Source organism: Aethalodelphis obliquidens, unplaced genomic scaffold, assembly GCF_003676395.1.
Source record: "Aethalodelphis obliquidens isolate GAN/ISIS:26980383/991018 unplaced genomic scaffold, ASM367639v1 scaffold13, whole genome shotgun sequence".
Taxonomy (NCBI): Eukaryota; Metazoa; Chordata; class Mammalia; order Artiodactyla; family Delphinidae; genus Aethalodelphis; species Aethalodelphis obliquidens.
In genome coordinates, this window is record NW_020837957.1 from 14,931,030 (window position 1) to 14,953,011 (window position 21,982).

Sequence of the window (21,982 nt, forward strand, 5' to 3'; positions counted from 1 at the left end):
AATCTTAGATGATTCAGTTCAACTCTCAGTTTTGTTTTTTAAAATGCAAGTGAGGAAACTGATGCCCAGAGTTGATGAATGATGTGCACGTGAGCTAAGTGGCAGTAGAGCTTGGGCCAGGTATCCTTATTGCTGGTCTGGTGTTCTGCATTAATCACATCATTGGTTATCATCAATTGCTTACAAAATAAAATTCAAACTTCTCCCTAGTATTCAAGATCATTTATCATCTAGTATTGACCTGCTTTTTCAGTTTTATATATTTATTCCAAACTTAGGCACATATATAACATAAGCCATTCACATCTACTATTTGGCCTGTGCAGAAAGAAATCCCCTCAGGTTTTCTCCTCATGTGGTTCTTATACCATTCTAATCTCATCTTCTGTCAAAATCGAGATCAACCTAAAATGTGAGATATTCCTGATCTCTTTGATCAGAATCAATCTTTCCCTCATTCTGCTTATTTCCTTGTAGAGCTCATTAAAATCTGCCTTGTATGATTCACAATTATGTAACTCGTCCTCACTAGACTGGGTCTTCCTGAAAATAGACTTTTCTTTCCCAACATTTAGGTCAGGCCTTATACAAAACAATTTCTCAATACATGTTGGACTGAATTTATGCTGAATAATTTAAATAGACATCTTGTGGAATTTATTTGTTAATATTTTTATTTAAGAAAAATGTCCAAGGAGGGAGATAATGCAACATGTCTTTGAAACACAATAAATTGAAATAATTTAGAAATAGACTATTCTGAATTAAAGAAATATTAAATACAATGAATCATGAAGACAGATCGTTTGATAATTTTCCAGTTTATTTTATAACTCGCAATACTCATTTGCCAAATAAATGTACTTCAGGATTTGATTTAATGAGCAGATAAACATGTAATAATAAGCATAATTAAGCTGTTGAAATTTCCTATTATATTTTAAAATGATTGGATTGAAAGTGTCTTTTCTTAAGATTTCTCTTATAGTTTATATTCACTATTTAAACCAACTTTTATTCATCCAAAATTTTTGGAATAAACTAGTCTGATTCATTATTTTGAATAATTAAATATATACCATGTTCAGATAGCCTATTATCAAACTTTGAGTACAATGAAATACTCCATATGAAAGCTTATCAAACATAGAACACATACTTGATTTAGCATGTCATTCATTTTCGTTATGATTATCTATTATGCAATAAAGAATAACTAATATTCCTTAATCACTTACTATGTGCTAGGTGTTATGCCACCAGATCTACATGTTATTTCATATAACCTTCACAGTATCCATAAGAAGTAAATATCTTCAGGGAATTCCCTGGCAGTCCAGTGGTTAAGACTCCGTGTTTCCAATGCAGAGGGAGCGGGTGTGGCGGAACTAAGATCCTGTATGCTGCGAGGCCAAAAAAAAAAAAAAGTAAATATCTTCAAGTATGAAAAATTAGCCAAGAGATTAAAAGATTTGTTCCAAATCATAGTCAATTACTGTTATATAATGTCTTGATGACTTGAATCAGGTCACTTAATCCAATACTCATGTACTTAATCAGTATCCTGAACAGTTTCCCTGATTTATAACAGTTGTGGAAAGTATGGAAAGTAATACCATCGCTGTGTAACATTCCCTTATGGCTGATTTTTTTCCTTTTTTAAAATATATAAACTCATAATTTCTATTTGTTTACTTGACTCTTGAAAGTGGAAAGCAGGATGCCCACTTAAAAATTCCATTTGGGGCTTCCCTGGTGGCACAGTGGTTGAGAGTCCACCTGCCGATGCAGGGGACACAGGCTCGTGCCCCGGTCTGGGAAGATCCCATGTGCCGCGGAGCGGCTGGGGCCGTGAGCCATGGCCGCTGAGCCTGCGCGTCCGGAGCCTGTGCTCCGCGACGGGAGAGGCCACAACAGTGAGAGGCCCGCATATCGCAAAAAAAAAAAAAAAAAAAAAAAAAATTCCATTTGGATTTTGAATTTATATGTATGTCATGTAAAACAACATTCTCTGCATTCTGCTTGGCAGATAAAAACTTCAGCCCTGTCTCTGCTAAAATTACAGTAAAACCTGAAATATGTTACGTTAAATGACGGAGGTTATATTATACTGATTAGTTTTCAGATCAAATTCTTAGTTTTAAAACTTTCTGGGTAGGTTCAGTATTCTAATTTTAATTATCATATGTGGCAAAATATTTCTGGATAACATTTACTGTATAATTTTTCCAATAAAACTGAGGAACAAAATGAAAAATATTTGGCCCTGTTTCAGAACCTATTATTTGCATGTATTTGAAATTAAAAATGGAACAGTTGGAGACAATTATCTCATCACCACTAATGACTATCAGGTGCTGACAATCTGTCACCCTTTTCTCCCAGCAAATGGAAGCAACCCCAGATTTCATATTTTTGATATGTAATATAATTGCTCCACTATTTCTACTCTTATGTGAGATATTTTTCCTTAGAGAAATTACATTTTTTAGCCTTTGCTGTATCCTGACCTCCAAATCACTATAATGGTTATCTTCAAAGGTTACTTAGTTATCAATTTCATCGAGAATATTTGTTTGACTCTAAATACTATTTTGGATTCTATATAAAGGAAATTATTTGCCCAACTCTGAAGAGTCATCAAGGGCTTATATGCCAACTAATTACTATTTTCAGTTCTGAATACAGTTCTCGAGTGATTAAAATATGTGACTTTTGAATGAGACTACTTTCTAAATCCCATGCAGCTTTTTCATATTTGTTTTATTATAGAAGGACTTATGTTAAATTAGTTTACTGTTCACATCTATTATTGTTTCTTTACTGTTTTATTTACCATAACCTTAGAGATGCAGAGTAAGTTGGATTCCAAGCCAGAGGGTTTCCTCCAAGTATCAATGAATGAGACAATGCATGTAACATAGTGAACACTATGCCAGACACACAGTAGGTGCTCAGCGAACAACTACATATTATTATCTTATTCTTCCTACTATATCACTTCACCTTCTTTCCCTCTTTCCATTTTCCAGTTTTTAATTTCCAATTATTCCTAAAAGGATTTATCTGAATTTCAGCTAAATAAGGGTTATTTCCTTGCCTACTTGTCATCTTCAGTTGTTCATTGTTTCCATGCAACTATAAAACATGCTATCTTTAGTTCCAGGGAAAACTGCCTATGGTTTAACAAATCCTGTGTTTATTTTCTCCCAAGTATTTGCTTACTGGATACATACATAACTGGTGTGGGGGAGGGAAAGAGTGTTGAGTGGGGTGGGCGGTGTGTGTTTCTTCAGAACTACTAATGTTACATGTAATTAGAGGCTATATTTGCTGGGAAAAACAAGTTAGTAAATTTGTCTTATGATTCATTTGATGACTACATGTTTTCTTACAAACAAGGTAATATTATTGCTTTTGGCAGGCATATAAAGTTATATTAATTTAATCCTAGAATTTTTTTTTTATGACTCAACTCCTACTTGATTTTATTGTTGATACTTTTAGGCTGTAGCAACACAAAATGCTAGTGAGTGGAAGTACTGTAGATTGATAACTGGGTTGAACTCTACGGCTAGATGTAAAGCAAAGACAATATATATATTTTAAAAATTATTTATTTATTTATTTATGGCTGCCTTGGGTCTTCATTACTGTGTGCGGGCTTTCTCTAGTTGTGGCGAGCGGGGGCTACTCTTCATTGTGGTGTGAGGGGCTTCTCATTGCGGTGGCTTCTCTTGTGGAGCACAGGCTCTAGGCACGCGGGCTTCAGTAGTTGTGGCTCGCAGGCTCTAGAGCGCAGGTTCAGTAGTTGTGGCACACGGGCTTAGTTGCTCCATGGCATGTGGGATCTTCCTGGACCAGGGCTCAAACCCATGTCCCCTGCCTTGGCAGGTGGATTCTGAACAACTGCGCCACCAGGGACGCCCCAGACAATATTTTTGATTAATTGTAGTTAATTCATTTGTCTTAGGTAGGAACAAAGATTGGTTTATTTTATCCAATGATATTTACTGATATATATTACATATATAACACTACTTGAGAATCTGGAAAGGGTACCAAAGAGGAATATGAAATATGTTCTCTAACTTCAAGGAACTGTGTGGTTGGGTAGACAATTCACCATATGTGAAAAAAGTCAGCATATATGCAAATTCAGAACTCTGTTGCGGAGAAATATTTCTGGTACAATAGATGGGATTAGGTGGGCTGGTATGCCAGCCTCTCTAGACACAAACTTCATGTTTTCCAATTTTTCCTGGAGACATCTGCAGCCTGGACAATGTCAACAGACACTCTCTTCCCTCTGACATCTGGTTTGGTTCAAGGTTGCATTTGGGCAGGTGACCTGGGGAGGAGAATGAAGTCAGGGTAGGCACATGTGTGAGATGCGGGGCAAGAGTACACATGGAGGCCCAGTTACCATATCTTAACTACTGAAAACTAATTGCTTAGAAACAAACTGTCAAATAATATATGTTCTAGCCTCCTATTTTGACCAATATATTTTAATAATGATCTGAAAGGCCAGGTTCAAAATTTGAGGTCTCCAGATCATCAGAGTTACACAGAGGAATGTAGGGACATGGGGAGAAACAGGTCTCTGCCTGAAGCCTACCTCATTCTTTTCCTACCCAGCTCTGCTCTGTTCTTCCCCCCGACCCCCCACCTCTTATTGTGGCGAAGAGCTGCTCCTGGGCCACCCCCCAGGCATAAGGTTGTGCACATCAGGTGCTGACCTGCCTTGACCCTGGGAAAGCCTATGCAGTTTTTGGAACAAGACTTGGGGCCACTTGAGCAGGGAAACCCAGGATCCTGTGTATCCAGAGCATGGTCTAGAAGGGAGGGCATGAGTTCTGGGTGACCATGCCCCTTGACCCTGTGGACTCCATATCTTATAGGATTTTTTGCAGCTAAAGGAGGGCTGGAGTAGGTGCTCCCTTTGCTCAGGTCTAAGGGTAATATTAGGTCAGGCTATTCATTTCCCTAGCTTCTTTCCTTCTAGATTGCCTTTGGCTACCTGTTTCCTTCAAGCAAATGTCACAGCTCCTCTTAAGGTGATTCTCTCTACAGAATTTCCTAATTCCTCATTTCTTTGGACTTGGGAATAGAAAGGGCTGTGGGGTATTATACTATATGTTATGAGTATATCCTGACTGCTACCCGTCCATTCCTTTTATTAAACCATCACCATATATTCTTAATTTGAGTGTACCATCTATTTCCTTCTATTACTATGGCTGATACAGCTGGTGCCTCAAGTGAGATTTTCTTTTCTTCCAGTTTTATTGAGATATAATTGACATATCGCATGCTTAAGTGAGGTTTTACGGTAAAGGTGAACTTGATGTAGACCTTAAGGGAAACTTCCACTCTCTAGGCAAAGAAAAATAAGTGGAATTGAAAGGCTATAGAGGGCTTCCCTGGTGGCACAGTGGTTAAGAATCTGCCTGCCAATGCAGGGGACACGGGTCCAAGCCCTTGTCCGGGAAGATCCCACATGCTGTGGAGCAGCTAAGCCCGTGTGCTACTGAAGCCGCGTGCCTAGTGCCCATGCTCCGCAACAAGAGAAGCCACCGCAATGAGAAGCCTGCACACCGCAACAAAGAGTAACCCCTGCTTGCCACAACTAGAGAAAGCCCACGTGCAGCAACGAAGACCCAATGCAGCCAGAACTAAATGATAATAAAAAACATAAATACAAAAAAAAAGAAAGAAGGACTGTAGAATTCAAACTTCCCACCTTATGCCATTATTTTTACCTGTTTATTTGATACAGCTTAAAGAGATTCTTATCTTTGAAGTTTTTCTTAACTTCACACCCTATTGTGTTCCCTTGTACTAATCCCTCATACATCACATGTAGATATTGATAATGTATCTGCCGTATACCCTACGATGACTCACTTCTCTTCTTACTTTTCTTTAATCAAATTTCAGTAAGCTTTTTACTCAGGCAATATATTGTGACATTATTTCACTTGATGGGAATGCATTATTTATAGTACTTCCTAGGTTTTCTCTAATCTTTTCTCATTAGCTCAAGACAAGGTAATGCTATTTGGTGCTATAACAACCATAAGTACAAAGGTAAATTCAAGCCTTGAGATCCTGTAGCAATATTCCATTTTGAGGGAGTATGAACCAGACTATGAATCATAATATGTTTATATTAATTTCTTAAGTTATAGAAATATAAACACAAAAAATGTTAGGTTATCCTAAGGAATTAGTAGACTCTCTTTGTCTCCCCCTGTAATTCTGCTAACCTTAATTAGGAAAACATGAATTTTCAGGACTGAAATGATAAGAGAGGTGAGGGAAAATAAAAAAGCTTGGTATGATGACTCAAATATGTCTGGTCTGGGCCACTGAGTACGTGATCCTGTTTACTGAAATCAGGAGAAAAAAAAAGATATTTTTCAGGAGAAGGGATGAACTTGTACAATCTCAATTTTAGTTTCCTACAGTACATTCCCTTTCTGGTAGATGGAGCTGTAGATACAAATTTGGAGATCAACAACATCTGCTGAAACCAGAAGAATAGATGTGGTCATTCAGGGAGAGCATGTAGGGTAAGAAGACAAGATGGCCAAAGAAAAACGCCTTCCTTGCAGAAAAAAGTTCCTGCAGAGTAGCAGTTAGCAAAGATGGGGAGAGGTAAGGAAGTGCCAACTAATGAAGGTTGATCGCCATTCGGCTCTACAAGGATTGAGTTATTAGCCGCTGCAGCTGCTGAACTTTAGCATCCTGAAAGGAGGCCAGGGGAGAGATCAGGAGTGAGGTACTCTGTGCTCTGGAAAACTGGCAGAATAGGCTTTCAGATAGTTAGATATTTTCAGGAGAATTTTCTATGAACCTGGATTCTTGCATCTTCCCATAGCTGGAAAAGTACCAAAACCATTAATGAAGATATCTGTTCCTCATGACTAGCAGCAACCTTCTACTGAGATGTGTGCTTAGTTGCATGTACCCCCTTTGCCAAAAATCACATAGATACTGACTTTCCCCCTTACCTTTTCTGAGCAGTTACTCAGAGCTTTCCAAGAGGCTGTCTCCTGGGCTGTAGTCCTCAGTAAGTCCCCCAGTAAAACTGAAGCTCAGAGCTCTCATTTTGTGTGTTTTTATTTCAGTTGACAGTTTTGGTGATCATTAAGTGACTCAGAGCAGACTTCTCTCCTTTGCCTGAACTTTATGTGGATCTGGATCCTTGGTACCAGAAGGGCCCCTTGTGCTTGTCTGCCTCCTTGGTGAACCCAGACGAATTTGAGTAAGCCTCTTCTGGTTCTTGGCTCTCCCAATTGTTGGTTGATGAGCCTAAGTTTTGTTTAGTGGTATATAACAGGTACCTGGCTCTCCAGTTGAAAGATACATGGATTTGCTCAGTTGAAAGACACTGAGAGGTCTGGACTGGGTGATTAGATGGGAGGCTGGCCTAACACCATTACTAAACGAGGGGCATTAGAAAGCCAGCCTCCAGCCAAAGCAATCTTGGAAAAAAACAGAGCTGGAGGAATCAGACTCCCTGACTTCAGACTATACTACAAAGCTACAGTCATCAAGATAATATGGTACTGGCACAAAAAACAGAAATATAGATCAATGGAACAGGATAGAAAACCCGGAGATAAACCCACGCACCTATGGTCAACTAATCTATGACAAAGGAGGCAAGGATATGGAGAAAAGACGGTCCCTTCATTAAGTGGTGCCGGGAAAACTGGACAGCTGCATGTAAAAGAATGAAATTAGAACACTCCCTAACACCATACACAAAAATAAACTCAAAATGGATTACAGACCTAAATGTAAGATCAGACACTATAAAACTCTTAGAGGAAAACATAGGAAGAACACTCTTTGACATAAATCACAGCAAGATCTTTTTTGACCCACCTCCTAGAGAAATGGAAATAAAAACAAAAATAAACAAATGGGACCTAATGAAACTTAAAACTTTTGCACAGCAAAGAAAACAACAAACAAGACAAAAAGGCAGCCCTCAGAAGGGGGAAAATATTTGCTAACGAATCAACGGACAAAGGATTAATCTCCAAAATATATAAACAGCTCATGCAGCTCAATATTAAAACAACAAACAACCCAATCAAAATATGGGCAGAAGACCTAAATAGACATTTCTCCAAAGAAGATGTACAGATGGCCAAGAGGCACATGAAAAGCTGCTCAACATCACTAATTATTAGAGAAATGCAAATCAAAACTACAATCAGGTATCACCTCACACTGGTTGGAATGGGCATCATCAGAAAATCTGCAAACAACAAATGCTAGAGAGGGTGTGGAGAAAAGGGAACCCTCTTGCACTGTTGGTGGGAATGTGAATTGGTACAGCCACTGTGGAGAACAGTATGGAGGTTCTTAAAAAAACTAAAAATAGAACTACCATATGACCCAGCAATCCCACTACTGGGCATATACCCAGAGAAAACGATAATTCAAGAAGACACATGCACTCCAATATTCATTGCAGCACTATTTACAATAGCCAGGTCATGGAAGCAACCTAAATGCCCATCAACAGATGAATGGATAAAGAAGATGTGGTACATATATACAATGGAATATTACTCAGCCTTAAAAAGGAACAAAATTGGGTCATTTTCAGAGACATGGATGGACCTAGAGACTGTCATACAGAGTGAAGTAAGTCAGAAAAAGAAAAACAAATATCATATGTTAAGGCATATATGTGGAATCTAGAAAAATGGTACAGATGAACAGGTTTGCAAGGCAGAAATAGAGACACAGATGTAGAGAACAAACCTATGGACACCAAGAGGGGAAAGCAGGGGCAGGGGTGGTGGTGGTGGGATGAACTGGGAAATTGGGATTGACATATATATACTAATATGTATAAAATAGATAACTAAGAAGAACCTGCTGTATAAAAAATAATAATTAAATTAAATTAAAAAAAAAAAAGAAAGAAAGCCAGCCTCCAACTAACACCCGAGCCAGGTTATGTACATACAAAACTTATACTTACAAGCACCAACTTAATTGGGAATTAAAGGAAATCTTGCTTCCAAAATGGCCAAGATGGGGCTCTTTCGTTGCATATGCAGTTAAGTTCAAGAAAGCCAACTTGATAAAATATCCTTTCAGAATTCTGATCCTAAGGGAAAGTCCTTCTAGGAGAAGCTTGCATTTCTCTCTCTGTGTCTTGAGATGTAAATGTTCTACTAGGGCTCTTAGAAATTCATGTCTTATCTAGACCATCTTCAATTCCTGAGACTGAGAATAAAAAGTGTGTGTGGGGGGGAGGCCTTTTTAAACTCAAACGAGTAAACTTAACTTATTCCAATTGTTACTTATGAACTAGTGAGTTTTATATTGTAACACATGATTCATGACTAAGTTTTAAAATCCAACTGTGAGATCTCTCTGTGTCTATACGGATATATGTATGGCTGTGTGTATGTTAGAGATGTGATATGTCTCTACCTCCAGATGGTATTACCAAAATTAATTTGCAAATGAGTTCTATTTAATTGACTTAAAGGAAATTAAGTGCTTATTTAAATTCTCAGAAGTATACAAGAAGCTAACCCAAATGAATTTCAGGTTCATGTGAACTGGGAAATATTCAGTATTAAATTAATATTTGGTATTAAATTTAGTTTAATCAATACAGACATGTCTTTAGAGTCATCAACATTAAATATAATAGTATGATTGTACCTAGGTTTACTAGAAGTCAAATAAGATCTTACTGTATCTGGTGCAAAGTTTGTTAGCTTTACCAAAGTTTGTCAGCTTTTTTATTTACCAAGAAAAATAACTTGGTATGATGAAGTTTTTAATAAGTAAATTAAATGTAAATGAGATTAAGAACCTAAAGGTAAACTCTTTAGGAATAATTATGTTTTAGGAATGTCTACCTAAAAATAGTCTCTCCAGATTTTGCTAACTTGAAACTTTACAGTTTTGCTAAATTAAGTTAAATGATGGAAGTTTATTGACTATCTAGGTCATTTCCAAATAAAATAAGATACTGAAACATTAATTACTGAACACTGGCTTTCTTTTACAGAGAAACTAAAGATATTTAAGGACGATTAATAAATATGTTTGGTGCCACACTGAGACATTTTCTATAAGAAAGCATGTTTTTAGATATTATAAATAGTGTTTATAAGTTTGCCAATCTACAGAATGGTAATGTAAAATTTCCTAAGTGCTTACTTCTTTGTTTTCACTAGAAATTAAGATTTTTAAGAGTTGAGAATTCTAATTAAAATACGTACTTAAAGCTAATTGAAATAATAAGGGAAACATTTCACTATGCAAGGAAAGTAAGAGTTGTGTTTTCAGTAAAAGAAGATATGAGGAATGGAAATGCATTTTGTTAAGGGAAAATAAAGTAATTTTGTCTTAAAGCTGGTTATTTCTGAATAAGAAAGAAAATAAGGGACAAATTAATATGGATATAGCAAATTGTGGAAGGTTCCTGGGGAAGAAATTAAAAAAGAGTCCTTAGAAAGGAATCCTATGTGTGGTCAGGACTGACTTAGATTAGAATGAATTTAATTGAGTAGATACATTTTAAGATTAAAGGTAAAGTGGTACAAAACTTGAATTTGGTTTTCTCTCTCTGTGAAGAAAACAAAGTTCTCTTAGGAAGTTGATCTGCTTTCGGTAACAGATTGTAAAGTTTCTTTCCTTATTTATTTATTTATTTATTTATTTTTGGCTGCATTGGACCTTTGTTGCTGAGCATGGGCTTTCTCTAGTTGCAGCGAGTGGAGGCTACTCTTTGTTTCGGTGCACGGTCTTCTCATTGTGGTGGCTTCTCTTGTCGTGGAGCACAGGCTTTAGGCGCACGGGCTTCAGTAGTTGCAGCGCATGGGCTCAGTAGTTGTGGCTCATGGGCTGTAGAGCGCAGGCTCAGTAGTTGTGGCGCACGGGCTTAGTTGCTCTGCAGCATGTGGAATCTTCCTGGACCAGGGCTCGAACCTGTGTCCCCTGCATTGGCAGGCAGATTCTTAACCACTGTGCCACCAGGGAAGTCCCTCTTTACCTTTTAAGTAATGTATCATAACTTTCTGAATTTGCCTTTGAAATCTTTCTTTCTTTTTTCAATTTATTAATTAATTAATTTTTTTGGCTGCGCTGCATGGCATGCGGGATCTTAGGGATTGAACCCATGCCCCCTGCAGTGGAAGTGCAGAGGCTTACTGGACTGCCAGGGAAGGTCTGCCCTTTTTAAAAAATAATTTTATTTAATTAATTAATTAATTTATCTTTTGGCCTCACCACGCAACATGTGGTATCTTAGTTCCCCGACCAGGGATTGAACCCGTGCCCCCTGCATTGACACTGCAGTGTCTTAACCACTGGACCGTCATGGAACTCCAAAAAGAGGTATTAAATTAATTAGGTTTATTTGATATTTTAAATTACATGGGAAGCATCATTAAATGAGTGATAAACCTTCCTATGTTATATTGGGGTAAATATTATTAATACAGGTATTCTAGAAATTATATGGAATTCCTAAAAATCTGGTATGTCCTGGCAAAATGTTATCAGTCATAATTCTAGTTATTTTAAGATGTTGTATGTCACAGCAGTAACCAAGCTTCTTTGTCAATTGCATTGAAATAAGATCTTTAACTATGCCTTTTAAAATCTTTTGTCATTTATAGACAGTTATTGTTGTATTGATGTTTTTGCAAAAAAATAAAGCTTCATCTTCAAGATTCATAGAAAGGACTGTTTGACAAGTACAGGTTTCTGATAAATTTCAGATCATACAGCTGAACTGGGTAAGGAATTAAAGAATTTTAATGGAAACCCTGATGGCTTCATAAAACTGTTAACAAGAGATCAAGGATTAGTTACATAGGACTGAGTGAACTACTGAATATGGTTATAATTTTTATGTTTTTAAAAATTTTTTGTCTGAAATGTTACTGGCTTTTACTCTGTGTTTTCCAGATATAAGGAAACATTTCCCCTTAAGCTAATTATGGCTTACAGCAATTTGGTAAATTATATCCTTGTAAGCAGAATTGAAACTTTTATCTTTTCTCTCTACCTCATCCCTCCAGAAATTGGAAACTCTTAGGTTCCCAGCAGACTTATCAGGTGAATAATGAAGGCCATCTCCTGACAAGTGCAGGAATCTCAAGATATCTTGGAAGCTTCAAGAAGAGAGGAATGCATTCAAATTTGTTGATATCATAAGTGGAATTGAGTTATTAGCCACTGCAGCTGCTGACCTTTAACACACCCTGAAAGGAGTTCAGGACAGAGATTAGGAATAAGACTCTGGGAAAACTGGTAGAACAAAGCTTCAAATAGTTAAATATCTTCAGAAGAAATTTTTTATAAACCTGGATTCTTGTGCCTTCCCATACTTAGAAAAGCACTAAAACCATTTATGAAGATATTTGTTAACCTTCTACTGAGATGTGTGCTTGGGTGCACGTACCCCCTTTGCCAAAAGCACATAGATACTGACCTCCCTCTTACCTCTTCTGAGCAGTTCCTCAGAGCTATCTGAGATGCTGCCTCTTGGGCTATAGTCCTCAGTAAATCTCCAAATAAAACTGAAACTCAGAACTCTCATGTTGTATGTTTTTATTTCAGTAGAAGCCAAAACAGAGCTGTGATTTAAGAATAAGATGGTCAATGCAGTCAGATATTCCAAAAGGTGAAGTAAGACGGAAAAGTATTAATCATATCTGATGATTAAGTGCTGACCATAGTAAGAGCAATTTCAGTGAAGAGTGAGGGCAAAGTCTGATCACAGTGAGTCTAAGAGCAAAGGGGGAATTGAGGAAATGCAGCTAATTCAAGACTGTTTTGCTTTGCTGTGAAAATGCAGAGGTGACTGCAGGGGCGGAGGGGTGGAGGACTTGAAAACAATGTAAAAGATTTGGGCTTTTGATCATCAGTGGATGGTACCAGGTGGGGAGATGAAAGATGAGAGTCAACAGGTAGCTTAAACATAGAGATTCTCAAGGAATGAACAGATCAGCTCAAAGGTCAAATAAAAGAAGAGATTTCTTCAGAGTTTGGAGAAGGGAGGTTGGTGGAATTACAGACAAAGGGTGGGGAATTGAGGGAGTTCAGGAGTCACACTGAGTGGCCTCAATTTCCTCTGTAGAATAAGAGACAGGGTTTTCTACAGAGACCAAGGAGGGCGGAGGTGGAGTAAATCACCTTGGGAGAGTGCTGAACGTTTGGGAGAGAAAGATGCCCAGGAAGAAGTAAAAAGGATTACTGAGAGTTGCTGAGGGCATGGCTGAGGGTGTTTAACTATGAATTCAATGTGGCACTAATCTCAAAACTTCTTCCAATTCTGCCTTGCAGGGTGTAAGGTACAGAGAAGAAAGATGGAGATTGACTTCCACTTAAATTCCTATTCTCAATGGCCCAGACACATAGTTACGAAGGCATGTGGCCCAGTCGTGTGTGAGTGCCGACCACACGTTTATGACCATCACCAGAAGGGCCAGCATGTTTGTATTCTAAGATGTGTTGTTCTATAGAATCAGAATCCTAAGGCTTTTATAGAAATTGAGTCATTTAAAAACAAAATTTATTTATTTATTATTTATTTTTGGCTGTATTGGGTCTTCATTGCTGCGTGCGGGCTTTCTCTAGTTGCGGCGAGTGGGGGCCACTCTTCATTGCGGTGCAAAGGCCTCTCACTGCGGTGGCTTCTCTTGTTGCGGAGCATGGCTCCAGGTGTGCGGGCTTCAGTAGTCGTGGCACGTGGGCTCAGTAGTTGTGGCCTGTGAGCTCTAGAGCGCAGGCTCAGCAGTTGTGGTGCATGAACTTAGTTGCTACAGGGCATGTGGGATCCTCTCGGACCAGGGCTAGAACCTGAGTCCCCCACATTGGCAGGCGGATTCCTAACCACCGCACCACCAGGGAAATCCCTAGAAATTGAACCATTTTTAAAGGAGGGGAAAGAAGCCAGGAGATGAGAGGAGGGAATGGGCTATCGACTGAAGAACCTGCACAACCTAAACGTTTTGAGTTGTTTCATTCGGGGACCTTACTGAGCACTATAGCGGAGGAGAGCCTCTCAGATAGCTCTGAGGAACTGCTCAGAAGAGGTAAGGGAGGAGCCAGGATATATGGGTGTTTTTGTTGGATAAAAACGTGTTATGGAACATGAAAAGATTACTGCTAATCACAAAGGACAGACGTCTCAAGTTAATGATTGTAGTGCTTTCCTATGTAGGGGAAGATGCAAGAGTCTGAGTTCACTGAAATGATTCCTTAGATGTGCATCTTAACTATCTAGGGCCAGTATCCAAATAACAGAATGCTTCCTTGTTTTCTCCATCCTGAATTCCCCTCAGGGCACACCATCCGGGGCAGCTGCGATGGTTGATGGCTTGATCCTTGTAGAACTGGAATGGTAGGCAACATTCCCCTTCCTCAGGGTCCAACTTTTCTTCTCCCTGATCCATCCGGAGGGCAGGTGGCTGCTCGGTGGGTTGCAGGTGCAGCTCCTCTCAGTGGAGGAGGGCCCTGAGCAGGCGGGGCCTGGCGGGAGCTCCTCTGCCATTGGCCCAGCCCAGGCTGCACCTGCCCGGAGCCGGCAGGCCCATAGCACAAAGTCCGCGGGCCCAGGCCAAGGAGGCAGCAGTCCGTGGAGTGCAGGTGGGTCCCCGCCCTCGGCCAGGCAAGATGCCCCTGCGGCTGCGGAGAAAAAAGAAATTCAATACCAAGGAGACCTCCCGGCTGGTGGAGGGCGAGCAGACTAATGCGGCTGGCGGCAGCCTACCCAGCCTCCCGGCGCCCACCTGCAGGCTGGTTTTCCACACGCAGCTGGCCCACGGCAGCGCCACGGGCAGAGTGGAGAACTTCTCCAGCATCCAGGAGCTCTACGCCAAGATCGCGAGCGTGTTTGAGATTTCGCCGTCGGAGGTAAGCGCCGGGGGCTGGGGCTCAGCCTCTCGCTCCCTCTCGCCGCTTCTTCCACCGCCCCGCGCAGGTTTAAATCGGCTCCGGCTGGTTGAGCTGCGCTTCCCGGATCCCGAAGTCGGAAGCGGGGTGGGGTCCGCGGCTGTGAGCGCCCCAGGGGGGGCGAGAGGGCCTTACAGGGAAGGGAAGAGGTAAGTCCCAGGACTGGAGAAAGTCACACTCTCCAGTCTCTATCTGGCCTCTGGGAAACCCGGGACGACCTTTCTTCCTCATGTAAATGAGCATGCTCTAGTAACCCGAGATTCAGCAGCTTCGGCGCCTTCCCAGCGTCGAGATCTGGCTCGGCAAATTAACACCCTTCACTTTGTCTGGACTTTGCCCTCCTGCTTCCTCTGCAGGGGTGAGCGGGCCACGCTGAGCATCTCCTGGATTGGCGGGCTAGGGGGTGCCTTCCGGATGATACCAAACCGAGCCCCATTTTGACCCGCATATATCATGTCACATGTCATCAACGCTTTGGTATTTCCGGGAAGCTTATTATTCTAAGGGTGGATAACTAAGAGAGTTATACTAAACTATGCGGGACTAGTTGACAAAAATTTCAGAGGGAAAAACCCCTCTAAATTTTACCCCATATCCTTGAAAAGGGACTGAAATTTGCTTTTATTAGATCGATAGCATGTGTGCCAGGAACTGGAGTTTGTTATAGGGTGATTTCCAAAGCCCTAGTTTAGGCGGACATTTATGTGACCACTTTTATTTATACTTACCCAAGCTAACTGCAAATGCAGGTGTGAGAAGTCAGTCCAAGAAAATATTTTGTCCATATTTCAAGGAAAAGCACAAGACCTTGTTGCCCTGGACTCCTGAGAGTGCAGAGAGCTGCCTTTGGGTGGCAAAGAGCAGCATTTGGCTATCTATTCTTTAATGTTGTTTATCAGGTCAGTTCAAGCGAAATTGAGGTCAAGACAAAATTCCAAGAGGAGATGAAAGAGATCTTGAAGCTAACCTTTTATTCTTTCAGGGTTCCCAGGCACTGAGGGGGCAAACCACAGACCCATTCTATGAATTATTTAGATTGATATAGAGTATTAACGATAATACTTCACGTTTGTATAGGACGTTTCAATTCAAAAAGCACTCTTGCAGGAAAAATGTTATTTGATCTTCTCTAAGAGAGGTAGGTGGCAGAGAGTTCATTGGGTAGTTAAGGACAGGATTTGGAGACTGACAAACCCCACTGTGGATCCAGGCTCTACCACTTACTAGCTGGGTGGCCTTGAACAAGTTTAACTTCTCTCAATTTCAGCCATTTGTAAAATAGAGATAAGGATATCTACCTTGAAGGGTTATTGTAAAGACTGGAGTGCATGTGTAAACCTATCAGATTGCATTGGTGTATGGTCAGTGCTTTACAAATTGTAACTAATATCATTAATACCTAATATCATTAATACCTAACAGTTAAATGAGTGGGCTGAGGTACAATGTGTCTGGCCTTTGGCCAAGGTCACATAGCTAGCAACAAAAAAGCTGGGCCGTTATTTTAAACTTGGATCTTCTTGTTTCTAAGCTAAGTGAGCTAGTTAGCATTCTTAACTGACAACTTTAAATATCTGTCCTGTAACCAGGGACTCCAGATTTATTTACTTTGCATTAAGTCTTCCTCATCATAATGGGATACTATTTTGAGTTCTAGATGCATGACTTTACTCAATCCACTTAATCCCTGAGAAGTATTATTATTATCCCTACTTCACAGATAGGAAACTAATGCTTTGAGGTTCAGAAAATTTTCAAAATTACATACAGTAAGTGGCAGATCCTGTGTTTATTTAATTAATTTATTTATTTGGCCATGCTGTGCGGCATGTGATATCTTAGTTCCCCGACCAGGGATCAAACCCATGCCCCCTGCATTGGAAGTGCAGAGTCTTAACTACTGGACTACTAGGGAAGTCCCAGAGCCTGGGTTTAAACCCAGGTTTTTTTTCTGGCTCCAAATTCCATGAAGTTATATTGCTTCCCAAGTTTTCCAGGGTGTCTCAGCAATAACTTGGCAACCACGTTCAGCATTTTAAGTTTACAATGTGCTGACTTGCATTAAAATTTCAAGATAAACATTAGGTATTTTGATGTGCTTTATCAAAGTTCATAAATTTTTATAACCCTAGATATATATATTAGTATGTTTATGCATATAATCAACATTAATGCAGGTTTTCCATCTAGACTAAAAAGAGTTAAGTATATTCAAGGTAAAGTATTGATCATCATAGTATATGTCAAAGTATCTAAATAGTTACTTTCTAAATGAATGAATGAATATTTTTTGGCTGCGTTTGGTCTTCAGTGCTGCACGCGGGCTTTCTCTAGTTGTGGCGAGCGGGGGCTACTCTTTGTTGCAGGGCACAGGCTTCTCATTGCAGTGGCTTCTCTTGTTGCAGAGCACGAGCTCTAGGCGCGCGGGCTTCAGTAGTTGTGGCACGCGGGCTCAGTAGTTGTGGCTCGCAGGCTCTATAGCACAGGCTCAGTATTTGTGGTGCACGGGCTTAGTTGCTCTGCTGCATGTGGGATCTTCCCGGACCAGGGATTGAACCTGTGTCCCCTGCATTGGCAGGTGGATTCTTAACCACTGCGCCACCATGGAAGTCCTCAATAGTTACTTTTGAAACGAGTAATTTATTAAAATAAAATGTACACTAGTGAGATACCATTTCTCATCCCATTCCCCCAGTAAGAGGAATAGTGGTATAAACTTTTGAGATGTCAGTGGGGAAAAAACAAAAATTTTCCCCCTTTATATGACTATATCAGAAGTCCTACCTTTTCTCTAGAGAGGTGGCTATAAGGATACAAATGGCACTGTATGAAGAGCTGTACTCTTTCTGCTAAGGAAAAGAGGGAAGGAGTTGGCCTGACCTGATGGCGGGGAGTCTGTAATGTGTCCCTGGCTGTGCGAGGCGTTTAAGGCTACAGGGTGGTCATTCCATCCTCACCATAGCACTGAGGCAAGGAGTCTTCTCATTTTGCAGTTGAGCTACATGAGGCTCTGAGAAGTCAAGTAGCTTGCCCAGAGCCACTGGACTCATGTGTGGCGGAGTCGGGATTCGAATCAAGTTTTCCTGGTTCCAAGTTCATTGCATAGCAGCTGTGGGATTCTTGGTAACTATATTCAGATTCCAAATACAAACCGGCAAAACTTCTTTTTTAAACAAATGATCTTTTCAAGTAAACCCTCAAACTCAACCACCAAAATACTTACTACCTCAAAAAGATGCTGTAGTGAAACTGATAATTATGGATTTCACCTATTTCCTGGTTTCTGAAGGAGGAAGTTAACGAAACTTATGAATCACTTGCAGGGTGCAGTCTGTACTCATTACCTTGAAACAGATGGCCAATTATGCAAAAATCCCTTACAGCTGATATCATTTTTCTAAACAGCTAAATGAGCAATTCAGCAAAAAGAAAATAAGTAAATCTCATCTAAAAGAACAGTTAAAAGAACAGTTAAGTCATAAATGCTGGGACAGTTTTACAAAACATTTGATACCATCTTTTAAAATATTCAGGATTCAGGGACTTCCCTGGCAGTCCAGTAGTTAGCACATCGCACTTCCACTGCAGGGGGCATGGGTTGGATCCCTGGTCAGGGAACTAAACTCCCGCATGCCGTGCACAGCCAAAAAAAAAAGGAAAAATTTCAGGATTCATGTACGAGTTGATTACTAAACTCTTGAGCTGTAGTCATAAAATTTGTTGAAGGGGCCTTTTGAATATTTTACTACTGTAATTGTTTGACGAGTAGTTTGTGTCATGACATATTTTCTTAATTCTCTATTATGTGGAAAGATTGTGGGGAAAGAGTGAATTTGAAAGAGTTTATTAAGAAATCACTTTTATAGCTAGATACTTGTCCAGAAGCTGAAAACTATAGATTTCAGAAATTATTAACTTCAATTTGGTTACATTAGTTTGTATATGTTGTGATACTAAGTAATTCATTGAATGAATGGATCAAGCAAGTACAGCCCCTTCTCTCTCAAGACATAGAGCAGTCAAATAAAGCAGTGCACTGGGGAAGCAGAAGAGTCAAGAATTGTGATTTTAATTTCAAGCCAAACGTTCAACATGCAATTATGCTATTTCTCTTAAAAAACAACAACAAACCTTCTCTTGTCACCTGCCCCCATCTCTTATGCTATTACCCCATTTCTCCTTTATAGCAAAACTCAGAAGTTTCTGTCTCCAATGAGATATATTCTGCATCTCATCTCTCTGCTCAAGACTGATAGCTCCTCAGCTCACTTAAGAGTAAAAGCCAAAATCCAATGATGCTTACAGGCCCTGTGGCCTCTCTAACATGCTCCAGCTAGTCAGACCTCCAGGCTGTTCCTTGAGCTCTGGAGCCTTAGGGCTTTTGCATTGGCTGTCTTCTCTACCAGAACCTCTCCTTGGCAAAACGATCTTTTTTTTTTTTTTGGTTATGTCTTGTGGCTTTCAGGATCCTAGTTCCACGACCAGGTATTGAGCCTGAGCCCTCAGCAGTGAAAGCGCGAGTCCTAACCACTGGACAGCCAGGGAATTCCCAGAATGCTCTTCCTGAAGTTTGGTCTAATGTCATCTTCTCAGAGAGGCTGGTACTGATCATCCCATTTAAAATTACAGCACCCCCAAAAACAAAACAAACAAAAAACAAAAAGAAAAAACAAAACCCCCAAATTATAGCACTCCCTATTCCCTTTTTATAAAAAATAAATTTATTTATTTATTTATTTTTGGCTGTATTGGGTCTTCGTTGCTGCGTGTGGGCTTTTCTCTAGTTGCAGTGAGCCGGGGCTACTCTTTGTTGTGGAGCATGGGCTCTAGGCACACGGGCTCAGTAGTTGTGGCTCGCGGGCTCTAGAGCTCAGGCTCAGTAGCTGTGGTGCACGGGCTTAGTTAATTTGTGGCATGTGGGATCTTCCCGGACCAGGGCTCGAACCCGTGTCTCCTGCATTGGCAGGCAGATTCTTAACCACTGTGTCACTGGGGAAGTTCTTATCCCCCTGTCTTGACTGATATAAATGACTGCTGCTCCTTTTACCACCTACAGTTTTAGCTTTGACAGTTTTCCCCACCTTGTAGATAGTTTTATTAAGATACTGAGTCATAGACTTGTCCCCAGTTCCTGACAGCAAACCTATGCTGTCCTAACATCACCTAACATAAGCCCAAATCTTTTCTAATGCCCTCTTACTCAGACCCTCCCCCACGGTTCTCCATGGTGTGCTGCCTCCTTGTTGCAAGGAACAGTAAACTAGAAATGAGAATTCCTGGTGGTTTTTGGCTGGAAGGCATTGACAGTTGTCACTGCTGGATTTCTACAATGCAGATTCTAAATGGTACCCTGAATATGGTTTCCCTGATTCCACCCATCCTCTATTTTTTAAAAAAAGTAATTAATTAATTTATTTTTGGCTCTGTTGGGTCTTCATTGCTGCGTGCAGTCTTTCTCTAGTTGTGGTGAACAGGGGCTACTCTTTGTTGTGGTGCATGGCCTTTTCATTGCAGTGGCTTCTTTTGTTGTAGAGCATGGGCTCTAGGCATGCAGGCTTCAGTAATTGTGGCACGCAGGCTCAGTAGTTATGGCTCGTGGGCTCTAGAGCGTAGGCTCAGTAGTTGTGGCTCACGGGCTTAGTTGTTCCGCAGCATGTGGGATCTTCCCGAACCAGGGCTTGAACCTGTGTTCTCTGCATAGGCAGGTGGATTCTTAACAACTGCGCTGCCAGGGAAGTCCCGCATCCTCTATTTTAATATTGATTCTCATCATACCAATCTCAAAAACCTACAAGGCTCCCTGTTACTTACTGTCATATTCCTTTTGGGCTGCTATTAAAAAAATACCACCAACTTGGTAGTTTATAAACAAGAAAAACGTATTACTCACAGTTCTGGAGGCTGGGAAGTCCAAGATCAATGTGCCAGCATGGTTACCTCTGGTGAAGGCTCATTTCCTAGTCCATAGCTGGCACTTCTTTCTCTGTCCTCATCTGGTGGAAGGGGCTAATGGTCTTTCTGGAGCCTCTATGATAAGGCACTAATCCCATTTGTGAGGGTCCACCCTCATAATTTGAGCAATTCCCAAAGGCCCCACCCATTAACACTAGGATTTCAACATTTGAATTTTGGGGGAGGGGACATGAACATTCAGACCATAGCACTTACAAATAACCCCCACAAGCCAGACAACGTCTCCTAGTCCCGCCTGCCTCTTTAGTCCTGCCCCGTGCCTACTGCTCCAGTCTCATCTCCTAACAATCCCCTTTTTATTCCAGAATGTTTAACTGTTTCATTCCTCTATGCCTTTTCTCATGATGTTCTCACTTCCTTGTTCTGGTAGCTCCTACCCACCTCTCCAGTCTCAACTGTCACCTCCTCCAAGAAGCCTTCCTTGTGAATCTGCCAATCTAGATACGTTTTGTTTGTTTGTTTGTTTTTTTGCTGTACGTGGGCCTCTCACTGCTGTGGCCTCTCCCGTTGCGGAGCACAGGCTCCGGACGCGCAGGCTCAGTGGCCCTGGCTCACGGGCCCAGCTGCTCCGTGGCACGTGGGATCTTCCTGGACCGGGGCACGAACCTGTGTCCCCTGCATCGGCAGGCGGACTCTCAACCACTGCGCCACCAGGGAAGCCTAGATATGTTTAATACCCAGTACTGCATGATTTTAACATAGCATTAGCACACTGAATTGAATTTAGTTACTTATCTCTTACTGAGGGCTGGGAGAGTTTTTTCCCTTAAAACTCTCATTTCCAGAGTTGCTAGATTGCTTAGTTGCACCATAAAAGTTTAATAAATAAAAGTAGATGGTGGATCCGGTAGGAGATGAAGCTGAAGATGTAAACAGTAGTGAGACTACAAATGTCCTTGAAGCTATATGGGTTCTATTCTGTAGGCAGTAAGAGTAAGCCAAGTATTTTTCAGCAGGGGAATGACCCCTGACTGGTGTTTTATAAAGTTGAAACACAATCGACCATTCCTTTGCTATGCTTCCTTTATAAAGTTTAGTTTAAGTTAAATAG

At 40.6% G+C, this 21,982-nt stretch overlaps 1 protein-coding gene and 1 long non-coding RNA gene across 2 annotated transcripts in view; one reads left to right on the top strand and one right to left on the bottom strand.

The window, feature by feature from the left end:
- Window positions 1-825: 825 nt before the first annotated feature.
- Window positions 826-20,957, bottom strand: LOC113624402 (uncharacterized). The gene is made up of 3 exons (XR_003434325.1): window positions 20,849-20,957; window positions 4,242-4,351; window positions 826-1,403 (listed from the first exon to the last, which is right to left on the bottom strand). It is a non-coding gene; the product is annotated as an uncharacterized LOC113624402 (long non-coding RNA).
- GIPC2 (GIPC PDZ domain containing family member 2) overlaps window positions 13,947-21,982 on the top strand; it is an 85,046-nt gene continuing 77,010 nt past the window's right edge. Inside the window, exon 1 of the mRNA XM_027114152.1 lies at window positions 13,947-14,919. Coding sequence (XP_026969953.1) covers window positions 14,680-14,919 — 240 coding nt within the window. The 5' untranslated portion in view covers window positions 13,947-14,679. The remainder of the gene's footprint in view (window positions 14,920-21,982) is intronic.